General features: G+C 47.4%; 2 protein-coding genes across 3 annotated transcripts in view; one reads left to right on the forward strand and one right to left on the reverse strand.

Moving 5' to 3' along the window:
- Positions 1 to 1356: 1356 nt before the first annotated feature.
- The window catches only part of PIN4 (peptidylprolyl cis/trans isomerase, NIMA-interacting 4), an 88964-nt gene continuing 62519 nt past the window's right edge, over positions 1357 to 27801 (reverse strand). Inside the window, exon 4 of the mRNA XM_025372370.1 lies at positions 1357 to 1776. Coding sequence (XP_025228155.1) covers positions 1687 to 1776 — 90 coding nt within the window. The 3' untranslated portion in view covers positions 1357 to 1686. The remainder of the gene's footprint in view (positions 1777 to 27801) is intronic.
- The window catches only part of ERCC6L (ERCC excision repair 6 like, spindle assembly checkpoint helicase), a 63491-nt gene continuing 42212 nt past the window's right edge, over positions 6523 to 27801 (forward strand). The window contains exons 1-3 of one of the 2 annotated variants that reach the window (XM_025372359.1): positions 6523 to 6546; positions 26027 to 26137; positions 27029 to 27146. Coding sequence is in view for 1 of the 2 variants with exons in the window: in XM_025372360.1 (XP_025228145.1) it covers positions 26070 to 26137 (68 nt within the window). In the remaining variant the exon portion in view is untranslated. Of the gene's footprint in view, positions 6547 to 25980; positions 26138 to 27028; positions 27147 to 27801 lie in introns of those variants that run through there. The other variant, XM_025372360.1, reaches the window with a different exon arrangement.

A 27801-nucleotide genomic window follows, 5' to 3' on the forward strand; every position in this document is an offset into this window, starting at 1 on the left:
CACAGCACTGATTTTGGCTCACTGCAGCCTGGACCTCCTGGGCTCAAGCAGTCCTCCCACCTCAGTCTCCTGAGTAGCTGGGACTACAGGCGCACGCCACCATGCCCAGCTAATTTTTTTGTGTGTATTTTTTGTGGAGACAAGGGTTTTGCCATGTTGTGCAGGCTGGTCTCAAACTCCTGAGTTCAAGCAATCTACCCACCTCGGGCTCCCAAAATGTTGGGATTACAGGCGTGTAACACCGCACCCTGCCAAAATGTTTTTTAAAAATTAGCCAGGCAAGGTGGTATGTGCCTGTATTCCCAGCTATTTGGGAGGCTAAGGAAGGAGGATCCCTTGATTTCAGGAGTTCAGGGTGGCAGTGAGCTATGATTGCACCACTGCACTCCAGCCTGGGTGACAAAGCAAGACCCTGTCTCTAAAAGCAAAACAACAAAACAAGAGAGGATTGTGCTATGTTGCCCAGGCTGGTCTTGAACTCCTAGCCTCAAGTGTTTCTCTTGCATCAGCCTTCTGAGTAGCTGTGATTACAGCCTGAGACACCATGCCTGGCAAAAATATTTTTAATATTGATATGTTTTTTTTCATTTTTAATGAATGCTGAGAAAATTCCTGAAGATTTAACAATTGGCCCTTGGGAGCTGGTAGGAGCTGGTTCCAGCTGGTATGAGACCCAGCAGGCTGCCCTGATTCTGGCAAGTGTGCCACCTCAGTACTCCTCACATGGGCACTCCTCCATTCCTTCTGCTACCTCTGCCGTGGGCTACTTTCTGTGCACCTAGCCTAGTCCCTCTTCTGCAGGCTGCTGCCCACTCCCTAGAGCTCAGCTTGACATATGTCACTTGCTCTTCAAACCTTCTTGTTCAAAATCACTGCCTGTAGAATCAAGTTCAGATTCCTTGGGCTGCCCTTGCAAGGCCTCCCCAGTGTGGTGCTCAGCTATTTTTTCAATAGAAAGACAACAGTAGCTTGCAATCCCAAGTCTCTGTTTACCACCAAGACTTCTTTCTTGGGCATCAGGCCCACACAGCCACCTGCTCCCTGGGCGTCTCCTGTTGGATGGTCTCCTGATTTTCTTGTAGGGCCTCAAATTCACCCTGTTCCCTTTTCAGACTCTTTGGACACCGTTTCTTCTCACAGGAACGTTTTTCTTCCACTCTGCAACCCTACTAGTCCCTGCTCCACTAACTTTTTTCTGGCGGACTGTCATCCATCCTTCAGGTCTCAACTGAAACGTTGCTTCCCCTGGGAAACCTCTGGGAAAGTGAGGGACCCCACGCACACCATTTCTCTCTTCTTCTCATCGTAGAATTTGCCACATTGTACTAAAATTGTCTATTTGTCTGTCTCCCCCAGGAGATTGTGAGGTGCATAAGGCTCATCTTGTTCACCACTCTATCCCCAGCACCTAGCCTGTTCACTGGCACACTGTGGGTGCTGAACAAATGAACAAATTAATGAGGTACATCCAGCAGTTCCCCTACAAACCCGCCCCCACATCTGTCTGGTTTCCTTGCTGTTCCCCTAGCACACCTTGTACTTTCTCTCTTCTGAAAACAAAAACAAAAATCCATAGTTTTTGTTTGTGCTTAAGGGGACAAAGTCAGAAAATGTCACCTTCTGAAATTGGAACTAATAGAATCAACACTGAATAGATGAGATCAGCCATCTGCAAAATAATCCACTTTAAGGGTTGGTTTGTAAATATGATACCAATGAGATGAGGGTGCTTCTCAGGTCTCTATGGTGACCAGCATGTTGCTGCAGGCTGGGAATCTGCCAAACATAAAGAAAGTGATAATGTCAATCAATTGTAACCTGATTGCTAGAGATAATGCTGTATAAACAGGAGGGCCCTTGTCTGCATGGGGTCTTGACAAGAGTTGAGCCAAAGAGCAATAAATTTATTGTGTCTGATCATCATTAAGTGCTACATGCAGCCCTTTGCAGTTTACAAAGCTCCTCCTTGCAGTGAATTTCCATGACCCTGAAAAATTGGGCTTATTTGCCATCTTACTGGTGAAGAAAAATGTCCACACCTTCACTAAGCCTGCAGGAAGTGAGAAGGTTATGAACTCAAGGACAGAAATACTTCTAAGGCAGACACAGCAGCTTTTGGCTTTGAAGAGGTTTGGCTTGGGGCCTCAGACCCCCTTGAAGGGGGACAGGTTGTCATGGGGTGGGGCACTGAATGCTGCCAGGTTGATCTCTTGTTCATTCAGCAAACATTTATTGAACCACGACCATGTGCCCAGCAGAGCACTAAGAGCTTGGAATACAGTGGTAAGACGTAGAGCTCTTTGTCAAACTGACGACCTAAGTCCAGGGCTGTGACAAGTAAACAATCACAAATATGTTGTGATGGGTGGTCTGAGAAGGGAAGCACAAGGTGCTCTTGGAGGCCCATAGAAGGGACACCTACACGGGTCTAGGGGGAGGGTCTGGGAAGGCTTCACAGAGGAATTGGTGCCTTAGGCTGACTTAAGCATCTGAAGGGACTTAGAGAGACAAAAGGGAGCTGGAGGAATCAGAGGTTGGGGAGAGAAGGACTTTCCAGGAAGAGATGGCAGAAAATGAGAAAACTTGGGAGTGAGGGTGTATGACAAGTAGAGGCAAGGGAAGAGGGGTGACGGGGAGTTGTAAGAGGCGAGGCTGGAGAAATCATCACAAAATCCAAATTAATATCATCATAACCTCACAGTAATAACTTACAATATAACAAATCCATCATATTAATCACAATTAGTAATCGTTAGTTGATTAAATCAATACTAAATCATATTACTGGTACTGACAACTTTATAATAACCAGGTCTAATTGGCAGCAAGTGGTTAAAGTGCTTACGTGCAGGGCACCAAGTTGAGCAGGTTACACACCCTCTCTCCTCTCTCACCCTAACAACAGTCGTACCAGGGAGGTACTGTTCTCCCACTTTACAAATGAGAAAGTTGAAGATTCAAGATGTTAAAAAGGATACCAAAAGTCACATTCGCTATGAAATGGCTGGCCTGGCATTAGAATTGAGGTTTATAGGGACTCCAGAACCCATCCTGTAAAATGATTTGCCTAATAGCACTAGGTCTCATTACACATGTACAAAAATTTGGACTTAATCCAAACAGAAATAAAGTCATCCATGAGTTCTGGACAGGGGGTTGATACCCAGATTTTGCTTTTTTTTAAATTTTTTTGAGATGGAGTCTCCCTCTGTCACCTGGGCTGGAGTGCAATAGCACGTCTTGGCTCACTGCAACTTCCGCCTCCCGGGTTCAAGGAATTCTCCCTGCCTCAGCCTCCCGAGTAGCTGGGATTGCAGGTGCCTGCCACCACGCCTGGCTGATTTTTTTATTTTTAGTAGAGACAGAGTTTCACCATGTTCAGGCTAGTCTCGAACTCCTGACCTCAGGTGATCCACAAAGTGTTGGGATTACAGGCATGAGCCACTGCGCCCGGCTAAATTTTGCTTTAAAAAGCTCTCTCTGGCTGCCCAGTGAAAGCAGCTGGTGGAAGCAGAGAATAGAGGCAGAGAGGGCCACGGAAGGCTTTTGCCTTTTACTTCATCTCTCAGGTAGTGTGGCTTGGCCTAGGGAGATAGCCGTGGGGACAGAAAGAAGGGATTGGCTTCATGCAATTTGTAGGGGGTAAAATTGACAGGCCTTGGTGACTGATGGGATGTGGAGAGTGACAGCAAGGAAAACTTGAGAATGACTGCCTGAGTTCTGGCTTAAGCAAATGGATGAGTAGGTGGCAGAGCCATTTGTAGAAAAGAACATGAAAAGAGGAAGAGGTCCGGGAAAAGACACCCACTGAGTTCACACTGCAGGTAGAGGGCGAGGTACACACGTGGGAGACACTAAGGAGGAGGGCCTTGGGAAGCAGTTGGAGAGATGGTTCTCAACCTCAGAGGAGAGGTTCGGACTAGGCATCAGGATAAAGAAGGTAACTGGAGCCCTGGAGGGATGAGGTCTCTCAGGCGTGCCATGCCCCCAAGTGAGAAAGGCAAGGGCTGAGGATACTCTGATGCACACCGCTATTTGAGGGAGGACAGAGTGAAAGGGTCTGCAAAGAGCCTGCTTGCCCCCATAGGAGAAGATAGCTGGCAGGCCTAAGGGAGAGTTGAGACTTCAGTTCCTTGAACTGAAAGGACCTTTAGAAAACATTTGATTAAAACATCTCATTTATAGATGCCTCCCCTCAGAAGGACACAGGGCGGCACCACTGCCAATTTGAGCACTCTTGTATCTTGCAGCTAGGATGAAGACTTGGGGCTGGGTCTCTAGCTGTGAGGAGAGCTACCCAAACAACCAATCCCACTCTCTTAACCCAGCTCAGCCCCTTTGGAATACAAGGCTCTTATCTGTGTAGCAATGGTTTGATCTAACTGTTGAAGAGACACTACAGCATAGCGGTTAAGGATACGGCCTCTGGGCCAGGCGCAGTGGCTCATGCATGTAATCCCAGCACTTTTGGAGGCCGAGGCGGGCGGATCACTTCAGGTCAAGAGTTCAAGACCAGCCTGGCCAATATGGTGAAACCCCATCTATACTAAAAAAAAAAAAAAAAAAAAAAAGCCAGGTGTGATGGTGTGCACCTGTAATCCCAGCTACTCAGGAGGCTGAGGCAGGAGAATGGCTTGAACCCAGGAAGCGGAGGTTGCGGTGAGCCAAGATTGCACCACTGCATTCCAGCCTGGGCAATAGAGCGAGACTCCATCTCAAAACAAACAAACAAACAAACAAACAAAAAGGATATGGCCTCTGTGCCAGAGTACCTGTGTTCAAAACCCCCCACCAACATTCACTAGCTGTGATAGTGGGCAAGTCAATTCACCCCCCTGATTCTCAGCTTTCCCATCTGTTAAAGGGGATAATAATTGTACCAACTTCATAGGGTTTGTTGTGAGGATAAACTGTATTAGAACACTCCCTGGCAACTATTAATAGTAAACTCTAGGCCAGGCGCAGTGGCTCATGCCTGTAATTCCAGCACTTTGGGAGGCTGAGGCGGGTGGATCACCTGAGGTGAGGAGTTCGAGACCAGTCTGACTAACATGGTGAAACCCCGCCTCTACTAAAAATATAAAAAATTAGCCTGGCGTGGTGGGCACCTGTAATTCCAGCTACTTGGGAGGCTGAGGCAGGAGAATCACTTGAACCTGGGAGGCAGAGGTTGCAGTGAGCCGAGATCCTGCCATTGCACTCCAATCTGGGCAACAAGAGCGAAACTCCGTCTCAAAAAAAAAAAAAACAAAAACTAGTAAACTCTATTGAGTGTTAGCTGATCCTGGCCAACAAGAATGTTGTTTCCAATTACAGTTTCCAAGTCCATATTCTCTGGGGCCTAACTGCTCACTAAAAATGCTTAGGGCATTTATAAAGTGGGATGACAACAAAAGTGTTTTGGAAAATAATATGATAATTGAGATTTCAAACAACTCAGTCAAAGTAGTCGTCACAAGAAAAAGCAGACCTTGGTTAGACTTTCTTTCCCTTTTGTAAAAAAATTATTTTTTATTTTCTGGCAGGAACTTATAGAGCATTTCTTACCCTCTACAGTTTGGTATAATTTTTATTTTGAATCACATAATGATAATGGGAGTATTGAGTAGGGGGTGCAGGGGACAAAGTAAAACCCAAATGTTTTAGAGCCCCTAAGTCTTAGTCTCGGATAATCCCATTTGAGCCTTGCATCAAGCCTGTGATGGAGGTATCATTTACATCCTTCTTCGCAGAGGTGGAAAATGAGACTCAGAGAGGTCAAGAACCTGGTCCAAGTTCACACAACTAATAGGGATGAGCTGGATGGGAACCCAGGCAGTCTGATGTCAGAGTCTGTCAGAGTCTCTTGTGAGGTGAGGGGTTAGTGTTTGTGGTTCTGGAGGCGGGGTAGGGTTTCCTCAGTGTGGGCCTAACAGTCCCATATAAGGGGGATTCATGCTTTTGTACAAGGAGTAAGAGAGTAAGGGGGCCCCTGGTGGCAGGCCCTTGGCTGGGGGTGATTCAGGCCAGAATGCAAAGATGGTTTGCGAGGCCTTTTGGAGAGTCTCTTCCTTGGGGGCCATATGTTTGCAATCAGTGTGTGTGTGGCTGTGGGGGAAGGCCTGTTCTGGCCAGTGGCCAAGCCAGGTGTTTGCTGTGTGATTCACACAAACAAACCTCAGTAACTCCTCGGCGCGCTGGGAATTTTGTGTGCCATAGTTATGACCTGCTTCATCCCATAACTCAGAAGGTTTCAAAGGTCCTCTGGGCCGGGACTGGTCCAAGGCAGAGCTGGGGAGGCGGAAGGTGGACCTCTCATCCCCTTACGCCTCCCTGTTGGGGTCCCTTTCCTTACACAGGACTTTCTTTCCATCACACAGTCCACATTCTCCACACCCTGTCCTCCTGCAGCCTTCCCCAACCCCGAGACTTCCACTAAGGCCTGCCTGGCCATTGGCTTCATTTCCTGCTACCTGTTGTGAAGGATGAGCCCTGTGCACCTCTTTTCTGCCTAACAGAGCCCCACTCATCCTCCCCAGCTGCCTCCAACCTCAGCTCCGCTACAAGGCTTTTTTTTTTTTTGAGACGGAGTCTTGCTCTGTTGCCCAGGCTGGAGTGCAGTGGCGCAATCTCGGCTCACTGCAAGCTCCGCCTCCCGGGTTCACGCCATTCTCCTGCCTCAGCCTCCCGAGTAGCTGGGACTACAGGCGCCCGCCGCTGCGCCCGGCTAATTTTTTCTATTTTTAGTAGGGACGGGGTTTCACCATGGTCTCGATATCCTGACCTTGTGATCCACCCGCCTCGGCCTCCCAAAGTGCTGGGATTACAGGCGTGAGCCACCGCGCCCGGCCAGCTACAAGGCTTTTCCAGCTTCCTCAGAAAAGGAAGGTCAAGGGAGCAGCAAGTGCTCAGGAAGCACCTAGTCTGTGCCAGCTGTGGAACTGGGGTTTTACATAATCACTTCATTAAATCTTCACGACAGCCCCATGCACTCCTACAGAAGAGGAATCTCGGGTTCAGAAATGGCAAGCAACTTGCCCAAGGTCACAGAGCTAAGAAGGGCAGGGGTGTAGCCCAACTTAACTCCCGAATCCCTATGAACTTGAACTGTCCATTTCACACCACACTGCCTGCCTCAAGACACCTTCCTCCTTGATCATCTTCAACTCCTTTTGTTTTCCATCCCACCCCATGTCCAGTCCATCAGCAAATACTCTTGGCTCCACCTTCAAAATATATCCAGAATCCACCACTTATCATCATCTCCATAGCTGCCACCCTGGTCTAAGTTCCAATCAGCTTTCATCTGGATTACAGCAATGGTACTCTAACTGCTCCTTTGCTCCTAACAGTGCTCCTAATGACTTTGCCCCTGCCCCTCACGCCCTCCCATGCACACAGTCTATTCACCACACAGAAGCCAGAGGGATTCTGTTACAACACAAGTCAAATCATGTCACTTTTCTTTTCTTTTGAGACGGAGTCTCGCTCTGTCACCCAGGCTGGAGTGCAGTGGCACCATCTCGGCTCACTGCAACCTCCGCCTCCTGGGTTCAAGCCATTCTCCTGCCTCAGCCTTCAGAGTAGCTGGGATTACAGACGCCCGCCACCTCGCCCGGCTAGTTTTTTGTATTTTTAGTAGAGACGGGGTTTCACGGTTTTAGCCAGCATGGTCTCGATCTCCTGACCTCGTGATCCACCCACCTCGGCCTCCCAAATTGCTGGGATTACAGGCATGAGCCACAGCGCCCAGCTATCATGTCACTTCTCCCTCAAAGTCCTTCAATGGCCCTTGTTACATTTGTAGTCTAAGTCTTTAATGTCAGCCTATATAGCCTAGATGATCTGTTCCCAGCTCTTTCCTATTCTCTCCCTTGCTCTGTTCCAGCTACCCTGGACTCATTGCTATTCTTCCAACATGCCAGAGCCTGAGGGCCTTTGTACCTACTGTTTCTTCTGCCTGGAACATTCCTGGAAGTCTGCATGGCTTGCTGCCCCACTTGTTTCAGGTCTTCATTCAAAACATACCTTCTCAGTGAAACTCTTCCCATCATCCTGTTTCAAGTTGCAACACCTGCTCCACCAACAGTTGTTATTCCTGCTCTCCTGTTTTTTTTTTTTCTTCTCCCTTGTAACTGTGATGGTTAATTTTATGTGTCAACTTGACTAGACTGTGGGGTTTTCAGATATTTGATTCAACATGATTTCTGGGTGGGTCGTGAGAGTGTTTCTGGTTGAGATTCACATTTGAATTGGTAAACTGAGTAAAGCAGGGTGCCCTCGGGCCTCATCCAATTCGTTGAAGGCCTGAATACAATAAAAGGCTGAGTAAGGAAATTCTTTCTCTCTGCTGACTTTGAGCTGGGACATCCATCTTCAAATTGGAATTATACCTTGGCTCTCCTGGGTCTCCAGCCTGCCAAATGCAGAACTTGTTCTCAGCCTGCATAATCATGTGAGCCGATTCCTTATAGTAAATATGTACATGTATGTTACATATGTGTATAAATCTAGAGATCCTGTTTGTTCCATTTCTCTGGAACACACCAACTAACAGTACTTTGGCTATTTTTTAAAAATGTGTTGTCTGCCTCTACTCTAAGGTAAACTTCATGACGGCAAGGATTTTTGTGTGTTTTGTTCTCCGGTTTTCCCTCAACACAATGCCTGACATATAGTAGGTGTTTAATAAGTATTGGTTGAATGAATCATAGCCCCTTATGTTTGACTTTCCCAGGAGTCTGTGAGCCACTTCACTACAAGAACTTGGAGTCCTCGCCTTTGCATTCCCGGTGCCCAGCAAAGTGCCCACCTCCAAAGGTGCCCAGTAAATATCGAACAAAATGCCTTCATATGATCCATCCAGAAGAACGTTGGAGTTTCTAGAACCAAATTAGGAGGACTGAGCCTTCTTCAGTCCCTAATTCAGGGGCACCACCTCTCTGCTTTCCCCCACCTCTCCCTGAAACCCCAGTCTTGCCTGGCTGTTTATCTGCTGTGCCCGGCCTCCTTCCCTGCCTCTCAGAGTCCTCTCTCCCTTCCCCCATCCGCCCCCTGCTCGCCCGCCTGAGTACAGGCTATTATCTGGGGGTGGTAATTATTGCGAGTAAATTGGAAGTTGTTTTGCACAGAGCTGTCTCACGCAGGTCGATTTGTATGCTTCCTGGGCACTTCTGACACTCCAGAAATGCCATAGCAACGGCCGGGCGCCGCCGGGCTCACTGATGGCAGGAGATCAGGCGGGGGAGCGGTGCGCCGTGGGCGGGGAGAGGGGCGGGAAGGCGGCAGGAAAGGCCGAGGGCACCACGCGGCAGGGAAGCCGCAGCCTTCGCAGCCACCACCTGTCTGCTGAGCCTCGATTTCCCTGTCGGTGACACGGGGATGAGAACCTGCAAGCAAGCTGTTGAGGGGCATAAACGAGCTAATGGCTTGAACAGTTTGTAAACTAAAACGAGGGCCAGCTGGCATTACAATGAACTATTATTATTATTATTATTATTTTTAGAGATGGGGTCTTGCTCTGTCGCCCAGGCTGGAGTTCAGTGGCCTGATCATGGCTCACTGCAGCCTCGACCTCCTGGGCTCAAGCGATCCTCCAATGGACTATTATTACCACGACTATTCTTTTTCCTGGTATTGTCTTCTTTTCCTCTTCTCCCCGCCTTTCTGCGGCTCTGCCCCCACCCGCCTCGCCGCCACCCGACTCCTCCCACCTCCTCGGACCCCCGCCCTGAGCCGGTGCCTGCCCGAATCCCCCGCCGGAGCGGGGTTCCTGCTGGCCCTCCTTTATTCCGTGCAAAATCACAGCCCCTGGGACACCTTTTGGAGACGAGGCCCACAGAGACACCGCAAGCTCATCCTGCAGCAGAGCCGCTGATTAAATTATATTCGCTCTGCCTTTCAGTCATTCAGATTGGTTGGGACGAGGCCAGCTGGAATTAGTGAGAAATTTGAAGCAGAGAATATTGACAAAGAAAGGCTGTTTTATTGCCTGCAATGACACAGGATATTTCAAAGGCAGCTCAGCAGGTCAAGGAGAGCTTAGTTCGTGAATAGATCAGACTTTTTGCTAATTATTTGAATAGACACAGATCTCAAGTTTTTAAAATCAGTTTTGTTTCCTTCAGGGACTTGAAAAACAACCCTTCCTCTCCCCAAATCTGAGATTCTTACCAGGTGAAGGCTTTGAAAACAAGAAAGTACTGTTAAACTATTCATTAATTCCAAATATTTTTTCAGCACCTACTATGTGCTAGGACGATTGTGACTTTTGAAAATACAGACATGGAGCTGATACCTACAGGAGAAACAAACAACATGAAAGTAAACAGGGAAACAGATACTTTTAAATCGTGGTAAGGACTCTGAAATAATAGGATTAGAGTGGTGGGGGTAGCTACTTTAAAGAAGGTGGGTCAGGGAAGGTCTCACAGGAGAGATGGCTGATTTCTGAGTGATAAGAAGGAGCCAGCCATGCTCAGATTTTAGGGTAAAGTGTTCCTGGCCAAGGGACAGCAAAAGCAAAGACCTGGTGGTGGAAATGGGCGTGATTGTTCAAAGAACAGAAAGAAGGCCAATGTGCCTGAAGAAAGAGGGTGAGATTTGGAAATCACATAGGGACCTGTAGGCCTCAGTGAGGAGTTTGGATAGTATTTCTAGTGTGTTGTGAACTCAATGAAAGGTCTTAAGCAAAGGAGTGACCTGATCTGCTTTATGTGTTTTTTGAAAGGATTATTGGGTACTGTTTGACGAAAGGATTTTCTTTTCTTTTCTTTTCCTTTTTTTCTTTAAGACAGGGTTTCACTCTGTTGCTCAGGCTGGAGTGCAGTGGCATGATCATGGCTCACTGAAGTTTCAACCTTCCAGGCTCCAGTGATCCTCCCACCTGAGCCTCCCATGTACCTAGGACTACAGGCATGCACCACCATGCCCAGCTAGTTTTGTTTTTGTTTTTGTTTTGTAGAGATGGTGTCTTACTATGTCACCCAGGCTGGTCTTGAACTCCTGGGCTCAAGCGATCCTCCCACTTCAGCTTCCCAAAGTGCTGGGATTACAGCATGAGCCACCACGCCCCGCGTGATTTTCTTTTCTCTTTTTCTTTTTTTCTTTTCTTTTCTTTTTTTTTTTTTTTTTTTTTTTTTTTTTTTGAGATGGAGTATTGCTCTGTCACCCAGGCTGGAGTGCAGTGGTGTGATCGCGGCTCACTGCAATCTCTGCCTCCCGGGTTCAAGCAATTCTCCTGCCTCAGCCTCCCCAGTAGCTGGGATTACAGGCGCACGCCACCACGCCTGGTTAATTTTTGTATTTTTAGTAGAAATGGGGTTTCACCATATTGGTCAGGCTGGTCTCAAACTCCTGACCTCAGGCAATCCACCTGCCTCAGCCTCCCAAAGTGCTGGGATTACAGGCATGGGCCACCGTGCCCGGCATGATTTTCTAATAAGAAAAATTGACTGGGGAACAGGAATGGGAATAGGGAGACTGGTTAGGAAACCATTGGTAAATTCCAGGTGACTTAGGCTTGGGTAGTTGCAGTGGAGTGGGGATAGGTGGAGAGATTCAGGATGTATTTTGGAGAGAGCCAACAGGGCTTGGTGATGAACTAGATGAGGGACAGAAATGATGTTTCTAGTTCCTAGCTTTTTGGCTTGAGCAACTGAGTGGTGCCGTTTGTAGAGCTGTGGAAAACCAGGGCAGATCAAGTTTGAGGGTGGGTTGGGAACCAATAATTCTCTTTTGGACGTTTTCAGTGTGAAATGTCAGATGTCGGGGGGACTTCATATAGGGGTCTGGGACTCCAGTGAGAGGTATGGACCTAAGAAAGACGTTTGGGTGTCCTTAATATTCAGTTAGGAGCCCTTGGATTCTTGGTGACTTGCTCAAAGCTAACACAACTAGAACAGAAACATGGTAAGATACCTGCTGTTATGAACCACACGTTTGTGTCCCCGCTAAAGGCATATGTTGAAATTCTAACCAGAAATGGGATGGTATTAGGAGGTGGGGCCTTTGACAGGTGATTAGGTCATGAAGGTAAAGCCCTCATGAATAGGATTAATGTCTTATTAGAAAAGACGTGGAGGGACTGGGCACGGTGGCTCACGCCTGTAATCCTAGTACTTTGGGAGGCCGAGGCGGGCAGATCACTTGAGGCCAGGAGTTTGAGACCAGCCTGGCCAACATGGTGAAACCCTTTCTCTGCTAAAAATACAAAAATTAGCTGAGTGTGGTGGCGCATGCCTGTAATCCCAGTTACTTGGGAGGCTGAGGCAGGAGAATTGCTTGAACCCAGGAGGCAGGGGTTGCAGTGAGCTGAAGCACAACTGCACTTCAGCCTGGGTGACAGAGCAAGACTCTGTCTCAAAAAAGAAAAGAAAAGAAAAGACCTGGAGGCCAGGCACTGAGTGGCTCGTGCCTATGAGAGGATCACTTGAGGCCAGGAGTTCAAGACCAGCCTGAGCAAGATGGCAAGAACCCACTTCTACAAAAAAATAAAAAATAAAAATAGCTAGGCTTTGAGACCAGAAGGTTGAGGCTGCAGTGAGCCATGATTGTGCCACTGTATTCCAGCCTGGGTGACAGAGCGAGACCATGTCTCTCAAAAAAAATTTTTTTTTATTAAAAAGAAAAGACTCCAAGAGCTTGTTTCCTTTTTCTCTCTGTTCTCCATCAAGTGAGGGGTACAACAAGAAGGTGAATGTCTACATATCAGGAAGAGGGCCTCACCAGACACTGAATTTGCCTGCACCTTGATCCTGGATTTCCCAGCCTCCAGAACTGTGAGAAACAAATGTTCGTTTGCTTTTTTTTTTTTTTTTTTTAATTTATTGGGTTTTTTTTAGAGACAGGGTCTCACACTGTCACCCAGGCTGGAGTACACTGGTGCAATCATAGCTCATTGCAACCTCAAACTTCTGCACTCAAGTGAGTCCACTTCAGCCTCCCACTTCAGCGTCCCAAAGTGCTGAGATTACAGGCGTGAGCTTCCTGCACCCAGCCATGTTTGTTGTTTAAACCACTCAGTCTATGGTATTCTGTTATAGCAGCCGGAACTAAAACAGCTGCCTTCTTCCCTGCCTCCAAAACAATACCCCTCTCCTCCACTTGAATGCCTTTATCTGAGTCAGTTAAGACTTACTCTCAGGGGAAATACAAAATAAAACTACAAGGTACCACTTTTTAATAATCAGAGGGGTGAAGATCAAAAGGTAGGAAAACACTGTTAGCAAAGGTGGGGAAAACACACACTTTCATATATTGTTTATGGGAATGTAAATTCATTTATCCCTTATGTAGGGCAATTTGGCAGTTTCTAGCAAAATAAGAAACACAGATACACTTTGACCCAACAATTCCAATTTTAGGAAATTATCCTACAGATACACTCACACATATTTTTTTTTTTTAATGCATGTACCAGGCCAGGCGTGGTGGCTCATGCCTGTAATCCCAGCACTTTGGGAGATAGAGGCAGAGGATCACCTGTGGTCAGGAGTTCAAGACCAGCCTGGCCAACATGACGAAATCCCCATCTCTACTAAAAATACAAAAATTAACCAGGCATGGTGGTGGGCACCTGTAATTCCAGCTACTAGGGAGGCTGAGGCAGGAGAATTGCTTGAACCCTGGAGGTGGAGGTTGCAGTGAGATGAGATCGTGCCACTGCACTCCAGCCTGGGCAACAGAGCGAGGCTCCGTCTCAAGAAAAAAAAAAAAAGCATATACCAGAATGTTCATTGTCACTATGTTTTTATTTATTTTTATTTTTCATAGAGACAGGTCTCACTGTGTTGTCCAGGGTGGTCTCAAACTCTAGAGCTCAAGCAATCCTCCCATCTCTGCCTCCCAAAGTGCTAGGAATTACAGGTGTGAGCTACCATGCCTAGCTGTCACTGTTTTTAACAGCAAAAGATTGGGAAAAATATCCTTCAATAGAGGACTGATTACATAAAGTACACCTTTACAATGGAATATGTGCAGCCATCAAAACTAAGGAAGTTCTTGGTCATTTTTTTGTTTTTTGAGATAGGGTCTCACTGTGTTGCCCAGGCTGGTCTCAAACTCCTGGGCTCAAGTGATTCTCTCACCTTAGCCACCTGAGTAGCTGGGACTATAGACATGTACCACCATGCCCAGCTGATTTTTTTTTTTTTTTTTTTTTTTGAGACGGAGTCTCGCGCTGTGTCACCCAGGCTGGAGTGCAGTGGCGCGATCTCGGCTCACTGCAAGCTCCGCCTCCCAGGTTCACGCCATTCTCCTGCCTCAGCCTCCGAGTAGCTGGGACTACAGGCGCCCGCCACCACGCCCGGCTAGTTTTTTGTATTTTTTAGTAGAGACGGGGTTTCACCATGTTAGCCAGGATGGTCTCGATCTCCTGACCTCATGATCCACCCGCCTCGGCCTCCCAAAGTGCTGGGATTACAGGCTTGAGCCACCGCGCCCGGCCAGATTTTTTTTTTTTTAACTTGAAAAATCGAGATGAAATTTACACAACATAAAATTGACCATTTTAACTATTTTAAAGTGTAAAATTCAGTGCCTTTATGTTTTGATATGAAACAACCTTTGAGATATATTGGTATACACTTACCCTCACTCACCTTCTATCCCCTCTTGCCTACCTCTGCTTGTGATAGTGGGAGAGACTTTTTCTGATGGGCATCTCTGAAAAGTCCCCAGAACATAGGAGGCTGAGAGGGACTGTTGCCAGGGAAAGGTGGTAGTAATGTTATTAGAGGTTCTCACCCCCGGCTGCACATTAGCATCACCTGGGGAGATTTTGAAAATGCCCTTGCCCAGGCCCCACCTTTAGATACTTTGATTTAATTCAGGGTGAGGCCTGGGCGTAAGTCTTAACATTTAGGCATAATCTACACACAGTAAAATGCATAGGCCTTAAGTGTATAGTTCAATGAATTGTGATATTGTGGGTGCTTGCATAACCACTGCCCCATTAAAACATAGACCATTTCCATCTCTCCAGTCACTGTCCTTCACCCCTGCCAGAGGCAGACACTTATCATAGATTCATTTTGATTGTTCTTGAACTTCATAGAAATGGAATCAAACAGTATGTAACATTTTGAGATTGCCTTATTTCTCTCAGTATAATGCCCTTGAGGTTCATCCAAATAATTGCACTGATCAGTAGTTCATTTCTTTTTGTGGCTGAGTGGTATTCCTTTGTATGGATACACCAAAGTTCATCCATTCAGACATCCAGGGACATTTGTGTTGGTCCTAGTTTTTGGCTATTAGAACAAAGCTGCTATCAGCATTCTTGTACAGTCTCTCTGTGAGCACATGTACTCATTTCTCTTGGAGTGGAATTCTTGGGTTTAACTTTATTTGAAACTGCTGGTTTCCAAAGTGGCTGTACCAATTTACACCCCCACCAGCAAAAGATGAGACTTACAGTTGTTCCACATCTTTGCTAACACTTGGTATTGTCTGTCTTTTAAATTATAGCCATTCTCATGGGTATGCAGTGGCATGTCCTTTTAGTTTTAAATTACATTTTCCTAATGGCAAATTATGTTGATCATCTTTCATATGCTTATTGACCATTCATATATCCTGTCTCATGAGGTGTCTGTTCCACTCTTTTGCTCATATTTTTGGGTGGTCATTGTATTATTGATTTGTAGGAGCTCTTTATATATTCTGGATATTAGTCTTTTGTCAGATAAATATATTACAAATATAATTATTATTTAAAATATCCCCAGTGAGTCTCACATGAATGCAGACTTGAGAACCCCTGGTGAACTAAAGATCGGCCCCAAAGGCCCCCTACTTTTGCAAGTCCCCAAACCTACCCCCTAGCAATTTTGCCTGAGGATTGGTTTTCTTTTATTTTTCTTTTCTTTTTTTTCTTTTTTGAGATGGAGTCTGTCACCCAGGCTGGAGTGCAGTGGCGCAATCTCGATTCACTGCAACCTCTGCCTCCCGGGTTCAAGAGATTCTCCTGACTCAGCCTCCCGAGTAGCTGGAATCAAAGGTATGCACCACCACACCTGGCTAATTTTTGTATTTTTAGTAGAGACAGGGTTTCACTATGTTGGCCCAGCTGGTCTCGAACTCCTGACCTCAGGTGATCCACAGCCTTGGCCTCCCAAAGTGATGGGATTATAGGCGTGAGCCACTGCACCTGGCTGAGGAATGTTTTTTCAATTCATGTGAACGTTCATGGCTGTGGGAGATTTTAGGAGTGAGGGTTTCTTTGTCAGTCTTTCTCTTGCATATCTGCCTGGCTTCTTGGACAGCTCCATTCATCTGAACTGTTCTCTTACACTCTGACTGTGAGAAAGTCTTTTCCTGTCTTCACCCTAAGATTTTCCACATGTAAAACCTGACCTTAGTGCCTGACCCATTTCTAAACCCAGAAACAGTGTGTCAAAGGAATAAGGATATGTTTATGTTTTTGTTTTTGTTTTTGTTTTTTCCTGGATGGAACAAGCTATGTCCTAGGTGCAAAAGGAGTGTGACTTTCTGTATCCCCTCCTGGCTGTTAGCCTCAGGCTGCCTATCTGCTCACTGAAGGGGAGAATCATTTTCTAGCAGCCTGGGCAACCAATCACTAGAGGACAGGTCCCAGTCTCATTGACTCTGCTGTGTACTTGCTGCATGACCTCGTGCAAGGCAATTAACCTCTCTAATCCTTGGTTCCTTCAACTGGTACAAGAGAACATCTTGTTTGTTGTGGGGAAAGTTCCTGGCATAAATTAGTTGCCCACAAAGGATGGAAGACATGGTTCTAAGATCAGTGGAACTGGGCTGTGAGAGGAGCTCTCTGTTCTGGGACTTACCATGCCCTCAATGTGCCCTAGTGTCATATATCTGCCCTTTCCTTCCATACCTTCAGAGGTTCAGACTGGTCAAGGCCCCTCCTGCTGTGTTGTCTTCACCCTGCCCTTTTTGGCTAATTTGAACAGAACATCCCATGAGGGCCCCTAGGCTCTTTAAGCTCTGAGCAGATGGCTGGGAAGCCAGTTCTCTGAAACATACAGTTCCTGACTCAGATCTGGGCAGGGGGCCAAGACCTTCGAAGGGCTATAGAAAAACTTCACCTTCGCCCCCACTTCCCTCCTGTTGCCCTCAAGAGCTTGTAGTTTTTACTACCTGTCTCTTTTAGTGCCAAAGAGGAAGGGAAAAAGGCCACACCTATTTGGATTAGATGCCCACTTGGAGTCCCTTCTTGGGCTGGCACCAGGGAGAAACTTTGACCCCAGGTTTTGGGAGAGGCACCCATGCTATGTAGGGAGGGTTTCTCTGCTGCTGCAGGAAGAGGATAAGGAAGCTACAGGAGAGCTCATGGGGAGCTTCCAGAAATGTCCTTGACTTGGGGAACAAGTGGGTACAGGGCATCTGGAGAGTCCAGTGACACTGGGCTCTGGCTGTAGCCTGTTCCTCTCTCAGCCAAGCATGGGTGGCTTTGTCCTAGCACAAGATCTGGGAAGGGACTAGAAGAGGGCTGTCTAGTTCCTGGGTGTTACTTCCAGGTCCATCTGGAGGCAGGTATAAAAGGGAGACAGGGGTAGTATTGGCAAGAGAAGTGGCTGGGATGGGTATGCTTGGCCCTCCCCACTTCTGTGGTTCCTGGTCCCCATTATGTCTTTGGATATATCATTCCCACCCAAGGCCTCATTCTAGTTCTCTAACAGAGCACCCAGTGCTCTCCTTTAGGATTACTAATTGACAAATCATCTACCCATCCATCCATCCATCCAACAACTATTTACTGGTCAGTCATTATGTGTAGGGACCTTTCTGAGCTCTGTGAGGGTGTAACTGTGAAAAAGACAGAAATGTTCTTCACAGAGCTCACATGATCATGGGGGAGCCAGACAGGTAACCAGGCAGCTACATTCCATGGAATAAACCCAATGGTAAAGGCACGATGTGGGATCACAGAAGATGACTTGTTGAGAAGGATCAGGGAAGGTTCCTGGAAGCAGGGAGACCTGCACTGAGACAAGAGGAGTGAACAGACAATAGTGAGGTGAAAAGGGTGAGTCCAAGCAGAGGAAACTGCATGTGAGGAGGCCTGAAGGCAAGATCTGAATAGCTGGAAGTTGTTCAGTTTGAGAAGAGAGCATGTGCATGTATGTGTAGGGGTTGTGAAGAAGTAAGATGTGGCCAGAGAGGTAGTCAGAGGCCAGATCAGGAAGGCCTTGTAAGCCATGGTGAGGAGGCAGGACTTGATCTTGAGGGAAATGAGGAGGCTTTGAAGGATTTAGACAGGGCCATGTCATGATCAGTTTGGTGTTTTTGAAAGATGATTCTGGTTTTTGGGTAGAGATCAGACAGTAGGGGAAAGGCACAAATAGAAGCAGGAAGACAAGCCAGGAGGCTAGTGCAGTTGTCCAAGTGAGAGACAATGGTGGCAGAGACTACCATGGTGGCAGTGGAGACAGAGAGAAGTGATTGGATTTGGAATGTATTTTAGAGGTAGAGCCAACACAACTCACTGATGAATTGAACGTGAGGGGCAAATATAAGGCAGGCCTCAAAGACACCTCCTGGTTTCTGACTTGGACCACTTGGGGGGTTGCTAGTGCCATTCATGGAGATGGGAACTATTGAGAGAGCAGGTCTAGGGGAGAGTGAGTGAGTTCAGTGCCATGTTGAGTTTGAGCTTCCAGGGTGACATGTCCTATAGCCAGTTTGCCATCTAGGTCCAAATCTCAGGAGAGAGGATGAGGCTAGAGACAGAATTGTGGGGTCTTGAGAGTCAGTGAGGTAACCCAAAGGGAGTGGAGGATGCCATGTTTTGTGCAGTGGGACTGCCTTGTCGGTTTCTCTACCCTTTGTTGCCCACTTCACCCAAACCCGAAAAGGCAGGTTTAGAAGCCATTCATCAAAGACTGTGAAACTTAGGGCAAAGACCCTGCAGGTAATCCTAACTCTTGGCTCCCTCCCTTCCTCCCAGTCCCTGTCATTTCCACAGCATCCTGGACTGACTTGATTAATTTCCAATAAGTGTTTATCCATCCCAGAGGCCAGGCCAGCTGCCATTCTTAGGAAAGTCAGTTTCTGGCTCCCTCTGCTGGCAGAGCTGCAGATGACTGTTGGCTGGGGCAGCCTCCATCCCACTGCTTTCCTCCTCCTTCCTGCTTCCCCTGGGAGATTAAACCCTCGGTCTCAATCCTCTATCCCCTACCCCCAAATCCCACCTACTTTATAAGAACCCTAGCTAGAAATGGGGTGGGAGAAGCCTAATTAGGTATCTGGGAAACACAAATTCTTTTTTTTTTTTTTTGAGACGAAGTCTCGCTCTGTCGCCCAGGCTGGAGTGCAGTGGCGCGATCTCGGCTCACTGCAAGCTCCGCCTCCCGGGTTCACGCCATTCTCCTGCCTCAGCCTCCTGAGTAGCTGGGACTACAGGCACTCGCCACCGCGCCCGGCTAATTTTTTGTATTTTTAGTAGAGACGGGGTTTCACCGTGGTCTCGATCTCCTGACCTTGTGATCCGCCCGCCTCGGCCTCCCAAAGTGCTGGGATTACAGGTGTGAGCCACCGCGCCCGGCCGGGAAACACAAATTCTTACTGTTGGCAGAGCTTGGTGGTTCACACCTGTAATCCTAGCACTTTGAGAGGCTGAGGCAGGAGGATCACTTGAGCCCAGGAGTTGGAGAACAGCCTGGGCAACATAGCAAGACTCTGTCTCCACAAACTATTAAAAAAATTAGGTGGATGTGGTGGCAAGTGTCTGTAGTCCTAGCTGCTAAAGAGGCTGAGGTGAGAGGATCACTGGAGCCTGGAGGATCACTTGAGCCCAGGAGTTTGAGGTTACAGTGAGCCAAGATCACACCACTACACTGCAGCCTGGGCAACAGAGACCCTGTCTCAAAAATAAATACGTAAATAAATGATTACTCTTTATAATCACTTTCATCTTTTTTTCTGCCCCACACCCACTCTCAGCTCCTTTTTTTTTTTTTGACAGGATCTCACTCTGTCACCCAGGTTGGAGTGCAATGGTACGACTCTGCTTACTGCAGCCTCGAACTCCTGGGTTCAAAAGATTCTACCATCTCAGCCTCCCGAGTAGCTAGGACTACAGCACACACCACCACACACAGCTAATTTCTGTGTTTTTTGTGGAGATGGGGTTTCATCATGTTGCCCAGGCTGGTCTCAAACTCCTGGGCTCAAGCGATCCTCCCACCTCGGCCTCCCAAAATGCTGGCATTACAGGCATGAGCCACCACGCTCGGCCCCAAACCCACTCTTGATCTCCTTGCCCACGAAGACTTCATTTGGTTATCAAAAACACTCTTCCATTCTCAGTCCCCAAGAGCAACATTTTGCTGGCACTCCCTCCTCATATGCAGGGAAGCCATGATGTGTGCTGGAAAAAATGCTGGGTTGGGAGTGAGGGTACCTAGGTTTGAGTCCTGTTTCTGTCATAGGTGCAGGGTCTGACCTTGGACTGGTCACTTCCTTCTTTCCCACTGGCAGTTCCCTTACCTGTGGCATTAGACTGGAGTCCAAAAAACCATTTCAACTCGGCCTTCTAGGCTTGCTCCAACCATCTTAGCCTTTTTAGTTTTTCATACACATCAAGCCCTCTCCTGCCCCAGGGCCCTTGGTCATGCTATTCCCTCTGCCTGAAATGCCCTTCCCTTCCCTTTTTGTTTGGTTAACTCCTCCCCATCCTTCAGCTCTTAGCTCAAATGCTACTTTCTGAGAAGAACCTTTTCCAGCCCTCCAGATTGGGTCAGATGCCTCATGGTATGCTGTCATAATTGCCTGTAGTTTTCCTTCTGAGCCCTCTTCACGTTTGTAATTTTCCAAGTGTTTGTGTGATTATTGTTTCAAGTCCATCTTCCCCATGGAACTTTAAGCTCTTTGATAGCAAGGACTTGTCTGTTTTGCTCACCACTCTACCCCCAGCACCTGGATCTTTGCCTGCCCATCTTGTAAAGGCTCAACACATATTTACTAAACAAATGAATAAGTAAATGGATGAATTAATCCTTTTCTTCACCTGTCAGCTGCTTTCTATATCTAACTAGCATCGTGTTAAAGAGCAAAAAGTCGAAAGCCAGACTGCCTGGGTTTGGAGTCCTGCTTCACCACTCACAAGCTGTGTAAACTTGTGTAAGTTATTCAGTCTTTCTGTGCCTCAGTTTCCTCATCTGTAAAAGGAGGATGATAATAGTATACACTGTCTAACAAGGTTGTTGTTAAGGATTAAAAGACAGCATATGTAAAGTGCTTAGACCAAGACCTGGCAATCCAGTGCTATCTAAGTAATAGCTATTGTTCTTATTCGGCCTCATCCATCTCTCCATTTATGCATTCTGAACCCTCCCACAAAGCCTCATTATCTTATTTCCGGCCTCTGAGTGCAGATGACTCAGTGTAATTTGCAGATTAGGTTGAAAAGTTTTGTTTTTTAGAATTCTTATTATGGAAATGTTCAATCATACACAGAAGCAGAGAAGAGGATAATGAACCTCTGTAATAAGCTTCAACAATTATCAACATTTTGCCAATCTTTGTTCATCTATACTCTCCTTTTTTTCCCTCTGTACTGAAGTATTTTAATATAAGTCGCAGATGTCATATCATTTTGTCTGAAAATACTCCAATATGTATTTCTAACAGATGAGGACCTTAAAAAAAACACAGCAATACCATTATCACCCTTTTAAAATTAACAATAATTAGGGAGAGCTTTTTTTGTTTGTTTTTTTGAAATGGAGTTTTGCTCTTGTAGAGGCTGGAGTGCAGTGGTATGATCTTGGCTCACTGCAACCTCTGCCTACTGGGTTCAAGCCATTCTTCCTGCCTCAGCCTCTCGAGTAGCTGAAATTACAGGCGCCTGACATCATGCCCGGGTAATTTTTGTATTTTAGTAGAGATGGGATTTCACCATGTTGGCCAGGCTGGTCTCGAACTCCACCCACCTCAACCTCCCAAAGTGCTGGCATTATAGGTGTAATTCACTGCACCAAGCCTAGGAAGAGCTTTTTTCTTTTCTTTTCTTTTCTTTTTTTTTTTTTTTGAGATGGAATCGCCTTCTGTCGCCCAGACTGGAGTCCAGTGGCGAGATCCTGGCTCACTGCAACCTCCGCCTCCCAGGTTCAAACAATTCTCTTGCCTCAGCCTCCCGAGTAGCTGGGATTACAGGCGTGTGCCACCACACCCAGCTAATTTTTGTATTTTTAGTAGAGACGGGATTTCACCACGTTGGTCAGGCTCGTCTCGAGCTCCTGACCTTGTGATCCGCCCGCCTCAGCCTCCCCAAGTGCTGGGATTACAGGCGTGAGCCACCACGCTTGGCTGGGAAAGCTTTATAAACCCCATTCCCTTGAGAGATGCTGGGGGAATGGGAGGCCTTGATTAGGTATGCATAATGAGGAACAGCAGAGAATTAATCTATGTAAAGTGTTTTGAATGGGGCCTGTCACATAAGAGGGATATAGTAGTAACTATTATTTTGATTCTCTTTGATTCTCTCCATTTACCCACTCAAAATCCTCCCAATCTCTCTGTTATTTTCAGGCTGTGAGCCTGGATGACCATTTATAAAGGAGGACTAGGAGCCTGGGCTGGGGAGTTTCCTGGGTCATCAGAGCCCTGGGTTGAGACCTGGGACTCCAGAAGGCACCAAGAAGGGCCCAAAGGAAGCAGACTACAGGACTGAAGGGGAGGGGAGGAGCAGCCAGAGCTGGGGAGTTTAAAGGAGGAGCCCTACAGCTGTGTGAAAATGGGGCTTAGAAAATCCAATAGCCAAAGGGCAGGCAAGCTGAGGGTTGGTCCTTCCTTCCCAGTGATCAGGACCTTTGGGCACCACTGCCAGCTGGGAAGCAGGGGGAGGTAGCCAGGGCTCCTGAGGGAGTTCTCTTTAGCTTTTCTTCACAGCCCACAATGGGGCATGCCTACAACAACCACCAGGGGCCTGCTTTGCTTCATCTTCAGTTCTCAACAATTCCCAGGATATGAGTGATGATGGTGGACCCTTAGCCAAAGCACAACTAGACATGGCCTTCCCCAGACTCAAGATGAAGATTTTTGTGCTCTCATCTCTCTTTTCCTTTCTGCAGAATTCTCTCCTACATCTTCTCCCCTATTCTGCTCTTCTCATTCTACTCATCCTTTGGGTATCCAGGGTGCCTGGACACTCGACTCATCCTTAGCTCCTTTGTGCTGCTATAATAAAATGCCACAGACTCAAACTCATATATATATATATTTTTTGAGATGGAGTTTCACTCTTGTTGCCCAGGCTGGAGTGCCAATGGCGTGATCTCGGCTCACCACAACCTCTGCCTCCCAGATTCAAACGATTCTCCTGCCTCAGCCTCCCGAGTAGCTGGGATTACAGGCATGTGCCACCATGTCCGGCTAATTTTGTATTTTTAGTAGAGACAGGGTTTCTCTGTCAGGCTGGTCTCGAACTCCTGACCTCAGATGATCCGCCCACCTCAGCCTCCCAAAGGGCTGGGATTACAGGCGTGAGCCCCCGCGCCTGGCCGTCAAACTCATAATTTATAAACAATAGAAATGTATTTATTATGGTTCTGGAGGCTGAAGAGTCCAAGATGAAGGCCAGCAGGATTGGTGTCTGCTGAGGGCTGCTGTCTGCTTCCAAGATGGTGCCTTGTTGCTGCATCCTCTGGAGGTGAAGAAATACTGTGTCCTTACGTGGTAGAAAAGCAGAAGAGCAAAAAGGGCCTAAATAGACTAGTTCCCTCCAGCCCTTTCATAAGGCACTAATTCATTCATGAAGTAGGATCCCTCATGACATAATTACTTCCCAAAAGGCCCCGCCTCTCAGTGCCACCATAGCGGGGATTAAGTTTCAACACGTGAATTTTGAAGGACCTTCAGACCATAGCACAGCCCAATCCAAGCTTGCCTCCAGGAAAAGATGTGATTTAAACACTTTAGCAGAGTAAACAAGTTCCTTCATAACCCGGCCTTCAACTGCCTCATCAACTTCATTTCCCACCACTGCCCTCTTCTTTCCAGTGTGACACAGTGAAACAGCACAGATTTGTGTCCATACGGACCTAGTATTGAATTCTGGCTCTGCTGCTTCCTAGCTCAGGAAGCTTAGGTGAAGTCACTTTATCTCTCTGAGCCTGTTTACACATCTGAAAAATGGGGATAATAGTATACTTAAAAGGCCTCTTAACAAAGGCCTTAAAGTCATACAAACCAGGAAAATAGCCCATGTTCTCCAAGTTCTCCAAGATCCCCCACCTCCCCCCGACCTTTTTTTTTTTTTTTTTTTTTGGGACGGAGTCTTGCTCTGTTGCCCAGGCTGGAGTGCAATGGCACGATCTCAGCTCACTGCAACCTCTGCCTCCCGGGTTCAAGTGATTCTTTCGCCCCAGCCTCCCGAGAAGCTGGGATTACAGGCACCCGCCATCATGCCCAGTTAATTTTTGTAGAAACGGGGTTTCACCATTTGGCCAGGCTGATTTTGAACTCCTGACCTCAGGTGATCTGCCCACCTCGGCCTCCCAGAGTGCTGAGATTACAGGTTCAGTGAGCCACTGAACCCGGCCTCCAACATTCCTTTTAACTCATAACGGTCTATGAATTTTATAAAAAGCTTAAAATTCTCTGTACATGTGATGTATGACTGGGCCAATAGGTGAGTTTTCCAATACTGAATGCTAAATTAGTGTCTTGAGGAATCATGTCTGTGTTCTTAACGATATATGAACAAAGACAATTTTTGTTGGCCCACAACCTCCTATTTAGTGTCACCCAAGCAAGTCACTTAATCACATTTCCTTAAGCTCTAGGCTCCGCCTTTTTTTAGGCTCTGCCTTTGAAAATGACTGTATCTTAGTTGGTGCTTCTGAAGAAATGGTGACCACAGCACTACTTCTTTCTTTTTTTTTTTAAATTATTTTTGTCCTCTTCTTATTACACCAAGTATGTGAACCTAACTACTTATTTCTTAAATAAGAACTTTATTTTACTTTATTTTTTTGTGAGATGGAGTCTTGCTGTCGCCCAGGCTGGAGTGCAGTGGCATGATCTTGGCTCACTGCAGCCTCCACCTCCCAGGTTTGAGATTCTTGAAGACCCTTTTCTCTTTCTCTCTCTCTTTTTAAAAAAATAAATACAGCATAACGCCCTGTGGAGAAGAAAAAAAAATTGAAAAAGAGATGGGGGGTCTCACTATGTTGCCCAGGCTGGTCTCGAACTCCTGAGTGCAAGTGATCCTCCCACCTTAGCCTCCCCAAAGGCTAGGATTACAGGTGTGAGCCACCGCACCCAGACTTTTAAAAATTTTTTTATTTTTATTTTTGAGACAGAGTCTTGCTTTGCCACTCAGGCTGGAGTGCAGTGGTGCAATCGTGACTCACTGCAACCTCCACCTACTGGGTCCAAGCGATTCTCGTGCCTCAGCCACCTGACTGGGACTGAGGGCGCCTGCCACCGCGCCTGGCTAATTTTTTGTATTTTTAGTAGAGACGGGTTTTCACCATGTTAGCTAGGTTTGTCTTGAACTCCTGACCTCAAATGATCCGCCCGCCCCGGCCTCCCAAAGTGCTGGAATTACAGGCGTGAACCACCGCGCCTTCTTCAGTGTGAGTTTAAATCACAGGGACTACGCCTCCCAGGGTGTTTGGATTCAAAGCACGTTCAGTGCCAGGTACTGGCGATGAAGGAAGGGAAGGTATCTCTGGATGTGGGGCGGGGGTTGACTGGGGGACGCAGGCGTTGGAGATCTCCAAGGGTCGCCACAACGACTGGGATCATATCGGGCAGTCTCCTCCACTCACAATGATAGCACACGCATGCGCGAACGAATTGGCCGCAGCATGGTTTGAATTGGGTTGAAACGCAAGGGACTACAGACTGACGCAGCACACTCCGTGTCTCGAAGGCAGAAGTCACCTCCTACCTCCAGCCGCGCGTAGGCGCAGGCGCCTACCCTCATGGGCGGGGCTCAGGCGGTGGCGTCGCAGCGCGTGGTCGCGGATTGGCCGGCCGCGAGGCCGACGGTTGGCTGTGTCCCTCGCCACAGGCGCACAGAGCATGCGCGGGGCGGGAGTGCGCGAAATTCAAGCTCCAAGCTCCCGCCGGGGAAACTGGAACCCAGTCCGAGGGTCATGGAGGCGTCCCGTAGGTTTCCGGAAGCCGAGGCCTTGAGCCCAGAGCAGGCTGCTCATTACCTAAGGTATGTCTGGGCCGCTGGGCGGATCTAGCTAACCGACCTGGCCCAGGGTGGGGGTGGGGGTGGCCCCCAGATCCCCCTGGTGACCCGAACTGTTGAGGCGCAGCCTTTTGAGGCGCGCTCTCGCACTCTTCTCGCAGTAGGGTGTGGGAGTCAGCTCTGGATGTTTGACCAGATTTCTAAAACCTCAGGAGACCCCGATGCCTCTTCTTTTGGGCAGATGACCCTGCAGTATGAGCTCCGTAAGAGCCAGAACCTTAATTAATCAAGCCCTTATTGATTCTTTTCAGCTTATCAAGCCCCAAGCCTAGGGGATACAGAGATGAGTAAAACAAGGTCCCCGCCCCCAAGTTGTTTGTAATCTAGTAGTGGAAACGGATCTGTAAAGCAATAATTACTAGGTTTGATAAGTGCTGTAAGAGGTATAATGTATGTGCAGGGCATAGTGTTGGCATAAAAGAGGGGATGGCCAACTACAAGGGTGGTCAGCTAAGGGATGGCATGGCAAGAGGAGACATTTGAACTAGGCGTTGAAAAATAAGTTAGCATTCACCAGTTGGCTAAGGGTGGGGGGCGTGGTAATGTTGGGATGAGCATTTAAATTTTTTCTTAAATTGTGGTAAAGTACGCATAACATAAAATTTATCTTTTTGTGCAGAAACTGGATTTTATGAAAAATAAAGTTTATCATCTTAACCATTTTTAAACGTACAGTTCAGTAGTGTTGACTACATTCATATTGTTGTGCAACCGTCTGTCATCTCCAGAACTTTTCTCATGTGGCAAAACTGAAACTACTCCCATTAAACAACTCCCCATTTCCCCCTCCCTTCAGCCCCTAGCAACCATTATTCTGTCTCTGTGGATTTTACCGCTTTAATTTTTTTTAGACAGGGTCTTGCTCTGTCGCCTAGACTGGAATTCTGTGGCCTGATCATAGTTCACTGCAGCCTGGAACTCCTGGGCTCAAGCAGTCCTTCTGCCCCAGCCTCCCTAGTAGCTGGGACTTCAGGTGGGTGCCACCATGCCCAGTCCATTTATTATCTTATTATTGTTGTTTTATATGTTTTTTTTAGAGACAGGGTCTGGCTCTGTCACCCAGGCTGGAGTGCAGTGGCTCGATCTCTAACTCAGTTCACTGCAACTTCCATCCCCCAGGGCTCAAGCGATCCTCCCACCTCAGCATCTCTAGTAGCTGGGACCACAGGTACACACCACCACACCCAGCTATTTTATTTTATTTTTTTTGAGACAGAGTCTCGCTCTGTCACCCAGGCTGGAGTGCAGTGGCACGATCTCAGCTCACTGCAAGCTCTGCCTCCTGGGTTCACACCATTCTCCTGCCTCAGCCTCCCGAGTAGCAGATACTACAGGTGCCCGCCACCACGCCCAGCTAATTTTTTGTATTTTTAGTAGAGATGGGGTTTCACCGTGTTAGCCAGGATGGTCTCGATCTCCTGACCTCGTGATCCACCTGCCTCGGCCTCCCAAAGTATTTTTTCGTATTTTTAGTAGAGACAGGGTCTTGCCATGTTGTCCAGGCTGGTCTCAAACTCCTGAGTTCAAGCAGTCCTCCTGCCTCAGCCTCCCAAAGTGTTGAGATTACAGACGTGAGCCACCATGCCAGGCCTTTCATTTAGATTTTTCCAATTGTTTGCCGTTTTACT

The sequence above is a fragment of the Theropithecus gelada genome, chromosome X (assembly GCF_003255815.1).
Source record: "Theropithecus gelada isolate Dixy chromosome X, Tgel_1.0, whole genome shotgun sequence".
NCBI lineage: Eukaryota > Metazoa > Chordata > Mammalia > Primates > Cercopithecidae > Theropithecus > Theropithecus gelada.